General features: G+C 43.9%; 1 protein-coding gene across 1 annotated transcript; it reads right to left on the minus strand.

The window, feature by feature from the left end:
• Positions 1-2428: 2428 nt before the first annotated feature.
• On the minus strand, positions 2429-5095 carry LOC124798859 (trypsin alpha-like). Its single transcript, XM_047262392.1, has 2 exons — positions 4730-5095; positions 2429-2521 (listed from the first exon to the last, which is right to left on the minus strand). The coding sequence occupies exons 1-2, from the start codon at positions 5093-5095 to the stop codon at positions 2429-2431; spliced, it is 459 nt and encodes a 152-aa protein (XP_047118348.1).
• Positions 5096-7913: the final 2818 nt, after the last annotated feature.

The raw sequence follows: 7913 nt of genomic DNA on the forward strand, positions 1-7913 counted from the left end.
ATATGCGAACAGATTGTTTTTATTTATTCCTTACTTTTAAGGTCATGTCCTGTTGGGTTCTGTTTATGGTGTTTGATGTTACAAGTCAACCTTGTAAGAGGAAAATAATATTATCTGCATTGGGTGGCTTAAATCACGTACTTATTTATCTTTGCCGCACGTTAGGGCTGCTATTTGTTAACTGAGAGCTATCTAGCATGGGGTAGAGTTTCTAGATACTGGAGGTTTTCTTTTTTCAAAGAAAAAACAACAGAGAGAGAAAACGCTACAGAGCCAGATAGAAATTTGTTTCTCTGTTTATTGAATTCTAAGGTTAGCTACAGCCCCGAATTTTTATTTTCGTTGGAGGAATAGAGGTAGCGTCTAGTCCCGACATTTTATATTTCTTTTTTTTTTTAATTCTAAATTTCAGGTCGTTGCGCCTTAGCTCCGTGGTTACTTAAATGTTAAGTAAGCCCAGTGTAGCAAATTTGTAACGTTCTTCTCAAAAGTAATGGAATACTGTATTTAACTTATTTGTGCCCATTATTGTTTTCCCCATCTGTACCCTTTGTTATGTATACAGTCTATGGTTTAAATGGTCATAATATTTGGTCATGATTGTTTATGACCTTGTGTAGAAATACTATAATTTGACAAAAGGCCCTGTATCATTTTAAAGCTGTTGTTGGTATCCAAACCTCTGTTCTCTTGTCAATTGCAGTTAAAAGTAAATGTTGCTGATCTTAGAAACTGCCCTTCTTAGTATATGTATAGTGTTTTTTTAATGTTAACGTTTGTCCAGTGGCGAATGATACCTACTGATAACCCCGGCTTACTCTGAAAGGTAACATTTCATGTTGCAAGCACTTTGAACAATTCCTGCCAACAGAGGGTACTCTGATACATCTCAGAATAGTTACTTAAGCGTTGACCAGTTTTAATAAAACCGTTATAATATTTTTATTGTGATTTATTTTTTACTCCCCAATAGAAACAGATTATTTCGTAATAATAACGAATTAAAATTCTCTATCCACTTCCAATAAGATAATCATTCAGTCTAGAATATAAAAAAGATGCATATGAAACAGATTTGAAAATGGTAATACAGGAATTTAATGGAACAGTTTGAAATGCAAGTACGCTTGATAACTAATACATGCATCATTTTTATGGAAAAGATGAGGATAAGGAACAACGAGTAGTTCGAAAACTGCAATAAGGTATGAACATCAAAGGACAATTGACTCGTCACAAATCACACTCCTGTTTGTGATTCTATTCAACATTACACACTATGTGAACGGCTACTTTTCTATCTCGAAATAATCACTCACTGTGCTATATTCTATATTTTCATCGAAATCTTTCAACGTATTTCCTCTTTTAATCGAATCTTGATGTTTTAATTTGCTTACTATGATTCCATGTCTAACTAAAACCACAACTTTCTTTATGAAATACGATTGTTATTCATAGTTTTAGATAGTGTCAATATATGACAATATGTTACTAATAATTATCTTTTTTCTTAATATCTATACGAATCAAAAAGGCATACATTGCCATTAAGTAATTGTTGTTTCTTGGTATTTCATATTGAAAAAACTATGCGAATTCTCGGTGGCACAACTAGCTTCATATGTGATAGTCAATGTTGGAACTTGACAGTGAAATTGCTCATAAAATATTCTGTAACTTCCAGCCATGGCAAGTTGTCAAATAAGAGAAGGCTCGTGGATATCTAGACGCATATTTATAAATTATAGAGCGCAGCAATCAGTTTTTTAGTAGGTTTATTTGGCAAATCCAGATTTCGGCTAGTTCCCATTTCTAGTCTCAATACATGTTAGTTCCCTGTTGTTCGGGCGTCACTCACAGTCCTTTGAATACCTCCTTAAGGAAGGTAGCCTGATCTAGACGCATGTTATGGATGGAAGATTGACAAAATTTTATTTGTTTATATCGCTGTGAGATTGTGCATTTATACAATCTTGGTGTAGAAAAGAAGTATAAATACGAAAACTTTTTCTGCTCTGTAGCAGGCTAGCTTGTAGGCAATCGTAATAGTAATAGACGGTGAGTGTATGTGACGACAAGTTGGATTTACGACAATTTTGTATGCTTCCACGTTACTGTAGCACAGTGAGTTAGATGCCAGCGGCGGCTGTGATCCAGGAGCAGAGGTTTCCGACATTGGCGTAGACACCACCGTCAGTCTCGCAGTTGTCCTTGCCCCCGGAGACGATGCAGACTTGCGTGGTGCCGCTAACCACCGGACCACTGGAGTCTCCGCTGCAGGCGCTCTTGCCGGCCTCGCCGGCGCAGATCATACGATCTGTAGCTTCAAACCTGGCCACGCATCTGGCGCGGTCGATGACGCTGATGTCGACCTTCATCAGGGAGGAGGCCGAAGGACCTTCGTTGGCTGTGCTGCCCCAGACGGTTAGGTGACTGCGAGGCCTCCCGGTGGGTCGTAGCCTTGAGCCGGGAGGTCAACGATATCCTCGTTATTGCCGATCGGGAAAGATCCATCAACCTGAAGGAGAGAGAACGATAACATTGAACCGTAGATACATCCGGAAAAGTAAAATAAAGTTCAGACAGTGGCTGCAGTAAATACTGGGTGGGTTTTGGGCAAGGCGGAGGAGGAGGGCTGGTTCAAATGGCTTTGAGCACTATAGGACTTAACATCTGAGGTCATCCGTCCCCTAGAACTTAGAACTACTTAAACCTAACTAACCTAAGGACATCATACACATCCATGCCCGAGGCAGGATTCCAATCTGCGACCGTAGGAGTCGCCCGGTCACTGCGACACCATTTATTCACAACGCAATGTGTATGAATCCAAATGTACACATCGTCTTTTATGGGGGACAACCGAAGCAGACATTTTGAATGACAGTCTCCTGGCTGCTATTGTAAATAATTTATTTAAGAACCGGCCTCGTAGTCTAGAAGCCACATCGTTAGGTTACCATTTTTAAGTCATGACATTACATTTTTAACATGGACGGGACCGAAGATTCCCTCTCCATGAATAAATAACATAGGTTCTCAAGGGTTCCATGAATCCTGAATGGACGACAGTAAAGCAAACATAATCGATTAACCACTACACCTAGGATCACAATCCATCCAAAATGCCATAAATACACATGAACGCGATGCATGGAGTCACAGGTGAAAAAGTGCCCAGCTATTGCTTGCTATAACAGCTCCTCTCAGCATCTCCTCTCAGTGCTTTGGAAATCGGTATCTTGCAGCGGATAATGGGAATTCCGCTTCTACATGAACCAACATAGATTCGACATACTTCTCACCACACATAATAGGAGGGAGGCTTTCCCTATGGTAGCCAAATGTTGTTACAACATGGAAACCAAAGAGAGGGGGCTACATTAAAATCTCATTTCGAGAGTGTTGTCAATGAATATGAGAGGAAGGTCTATTGTCGCAATGAAGGTGCAAGTTAGAAAAATGGTGTCGTCCAACATCCAAAGACTTGGACCATGCTAAATGGATAGCGCTTTGACCAGTAATCGAAATGTCCTTGGTCACATTTTCAGGAGAGTAGCTGGCGCGGGAATCCACGAAGTGCAGTTTCAAACTTACTGAGGCGCCCAATACTTCGAAGTAATAAAGTTGTTCTTGCCATAGTCCCATACTCGGATCTTTTAAGTTCTCTAGAAACTTGTTGATAAACCACATAGACGATGATTTTTTCAATGTTGTGCGTTGTATCTTCAAATGATCTGTCCTTCGGTAATTTTTGAATGCCAGATCTGAAGAAAACATCTTTCAGCTTGACTTCTGGCAGCCTCGGAAACCTACGTGTCACGTACTGGAAAGTCTCATCATCTTTCGGTTGCGCTTTAATATTTTATTTCGTAATTTCATATGCTATGTGAAGGGGTGGCAGGAGTATTTTTAGGGTCATAAAAGACTCGAACAGTACATTCGGAAATGAAGAATGCACCTCATATACCGCGATTGCAGTGTAGTCACTCTTATTGTTGCCAGATGACTGCTTTCAACAGTCTAATTTTGCCATCTCCTGACCTACGGAACTTGTGAAAAAATTGCATAATACCGTACGATAGCAACATAAGAACGTTGAAATCCATCATCTTGGTACAACATAAGTGTCTACACTCTGTTCTTTATCTAAATCCATACAGGTCGCCCCATAGCACATGTGTTCCTTGCCAGTACGTGCTTCCCTCGAATATTAGCTGCTCTGTTTGGCCAGTTTTCCTGTGTCCCGTGCTCGTCATTTGTACGTTTGCCCTATACTGAATTACACTATGAAATAAAACATTTTTTTTGAAGTCACACTATAGAATATCACAAAGCAGTACTGGCCTTATTCTGATGACTACATAGCTCCATTTTTCATATCTCACAGACATTATCCATTTGTGTGAAAACTGCATTTGACTGAATATTTTACGCACTTCTACTGAAGTGAGCACCATAAAATAGCCTTTTAGCTTCATGAAAAATATCGTTGTTAACCAGTGATATGTTTGTTTTACAAACTGGACTTTGTGCGGCTGTGCATTGGTTTTGTGAAGGATTGTTTAAGATTATGGCTACCGTATCAAGACTAGTTGTAATGAACGAAAGGTTAATCGATAAAATAAAAAGAAAGTTTATTTGAGACACACTTACCTCCGAAACAGAGTTCCAGTTCTCCCACACATGAGTGAACTCGACAGATCCACACTCCTCGTCAACTCACCCGTATAACTCCAATATCATAGTCGGCTGTTAACATGGAGAAGGATTCGTGCACAGCACCGCTCGAAGCCATGAGGACGACACCACCGCTCTCGCGGATCGACGTGCCTGCTCTGACAGAAATTATGGCGATGTTCAGCCCCTGCAGGCAGTGGACAGCTGTCAGCACCCAGTTACTGCTCATAATGGAAGCCCCGCAGTAGTGCCAACCCACTCTCTGGAAGGAGGCCATCCACGGGTAGTTGGCGATGTCGGCGGGGGTTCCCCCGATTATTCGGCCACCACCTCTGGTCCGTACCCCGAGCGCGCTGGGCGCGGCAGCTCCGCAGCACACCAGAGACAGGACCAAGAGGAGGACTCGCAACATCGCGGCGACTACACAGTGCGCTAGCCGTGCCATACCTTTATATCGGAGTCTAATCGCTGTCCTCTGATCGATAATCAATGACTGTAATTATAGTTCATTAATGGCCGTCCTCAAACACTTATGTCTGCACATCTCTTTCTCTGAAGTGTAATTGCGGTTTTTAATTACGGATAGTTCAGACTAAAGAGCAACAAAAATTGAAAAATAGATTATCTTTGTTTTCTGGACCTTGTTCATTAAGAAAGCACTCGGAACACATACAAACCATTTCGGTGTGCTATTATTATTTCACAATTTAATTTCCCATGAACAAGCATCGATGTGGTCATATACAGAGCACCTCATAATCTGGAAAATGAAGTGTAACCACACAAAGATTGCTCTATTGAAACATCGTCTGTAGAATTCACCACGCCAGACTAAGGGAAAAGCCGGCCGATGTGACCGAGCGGTTCTAGGCGCTTCAGTCCGGAACCGCGCTGCTGCTACGGTTGCTGGTTCGAATCTTGCCTCGGGAGTGGATGTGTGTGATGGCCTTAGGTTAGTTAGGTTGTAAGAGGTCCATGACTGAGGAATTCGTTGCTAGCGCACTCGAGCAGATGCAATTTCGATGGACTGCTCACGCGCTGCCTGCGATATGTAAGCTATAAGAGAATCTCAGACCAGAGAGCAGTGTTGTATGCAGTAGGAACTGTTTGTCAGTAGGAGTGTGGAGTTGGCTGGGCCGGTCGTGGAGAGCGATGGCAGAACCTGAGCGTTGTAGTGTAAGGTAAAAGCAGCCTCGCGCATATGTAGTATTGTTATGTCAAGCCCCATGTAAATGCTTTTAACGAATCTCTTAATAATAATGATTCTTATAAGAATTAACTTCGACAATCATTCATCTCAATTTAAAGAATTTACTTATTTCTCCAATCCATGGTCATCCCCATTATTGTAAAGAAAAATCTTTTGTTTCCTTTTATACATGACAAATCTTTCCGCCAGAATTGCATTGGGCTGTGCCAGAAAATTTTTTTGTAGGAGCGGATGTATATGCGTTATCCGGCGACCTTATTGAGGCAAGAATTTTCAATTTATTCAGAATGAATTTTCAGGGCCATGACGCAGCACTGCTGACGTCCAAAATTTAACAGTTTAAATTCACCCTCAATTACTGAAAGGTTATAAGTGAGCCACAATTTTATTGAGAGATTAGTCACATTGTATTATTGGTAGGTTACGGAATAATAAACTGTTTGGTAGTTACGCTGAATGTGAATTTATACACTCCTGGAAATTGAAATAAGAACACCGTGAATTCATTGTCCCAGGAAGGGGAAACTTTATTGACACATTCCTGGGGTCAGATACATCACATGATCACAATGACAGAACCACAGGCACATAGACACAGGCAACAGAGCATGCACAATGTCGGCACTAGTACAGTGTATACCCACCTTTCGCAGCAATGCAAGCTGCTATTCTCCCATGGAGACGATCGTAGAGATGCTGGATGTAGTCCTGTGGAACGGCTTGCCATGCCATTTCCACCTGGCGCCTCAGTTGGACCAGCGTTCGTGCTGGACGTGCAGACCGCGTGAGACGACGCTTCATCCAGTCCCAAACATGCTCAATGGGGGACAGATCCGGAGATCTTGCTGGCCAGGGTAGTTGACTTACACCTTCTAGAGCACGTTGGGTGGCACGGATACATGCGGACGTGCATTGTCCTGTTGGAACAGCAAGTGCCCTTGCCGGTCTAGGAATGGTAGAACGATGGGTTCGATGACGGTTTGGATGTACCGTGCACTATTCAGTGTTCCCTCGACGATCACCAGTGGTGTACGGCCAGTGTAGGAGATCGCTCCCCACACCATGATGCCGGGTGTTGGCCCTGTGTGCCTCGGTCGTATGCAGTCCTGATTGTAGCGCTCACCTGCACGGCGCCAAACACGCATACGACCATCATTGGCACCAAGGCAGAAGCGACTCTCATCGTTGAAGACGACACGTCTCCATTCGTCCCTCCATTCACGCCTGTCGCGACACCACTGGAGGCGGGCTGCACGATGTTGGGGCGTGAGCGGAAGACGGCCTAACGGTGTGCGGGACCGTAGCCCAGCTTCATGGAGACGGTTGCGAATGGTCCTCGCCGATACTCCAGGAGCAACAGTGTCCCTAATTTGCTGGGAAGTGGCGGTGCGGTCCCCTACGGCACTGCGTAGGATCCTACGGTCTTGGCGTGCATCCGTGCGTCGCTGCGGTCCGGTCCCAGGTCGACGGGCACGTGCACCTTCCGCCGACCACTGGCGACAACATCGATGTACTGTGGAGACCTCACGCCCCACGTGTTGAGGAATTCGGCGGTACGTCCACCCGGCCTCCCGCATGCCCACTATACGCCCTCGCTCAAAGTCCGTCAACTGCACATACGGTTCACGTCCACGCTGTCGCGGCATGCTACCAGTGTTAAAGACTGCGATGGAGCTCCGTATGCCACGGCAAACTGGCTGACACTGACGGCGGCGGTGCACAAATGCTGCGCAGCTAGCGCCATTCGACGGCCAACACCGCGGTTCCTGGTGTGTCCGCTGTGCCGTGCGTGTGATCATTGCTTGTACAGCCCTCTCGCAGTGTCCGGAGCAAGTATGGTGGGTCTGACACACCGGTGTCAATGTGTTCTTTTTTCCATTTCCAGGAGTGTATATTACTGTTCAGAGGTTATTATATAATTATGTTTTGTTATTTGTGGGGAGGTTACAAGGTCTAAGTAGCTCTAAGTTCTAGGGGGCTGATGACCTCAGATGTTAAGTCCCATAGTGCTCAGAGCCAT

This window comes from Schistocerca piceifrons, chromosome 5, assembly GCF_021461385.2.
Source record: "Schistocerca piceifrons isolate TAMUIC-IGC-003096 chromosome 5, iqSchPice1.1, whole genome shotgun sequence".
NCBI classification, from domain to species: Eukaryota; Metazoa; Arthropoda; class Insecta; order Orthoptera; family Acrididae; genus Schistocerca; species Schistocerca piceifrons.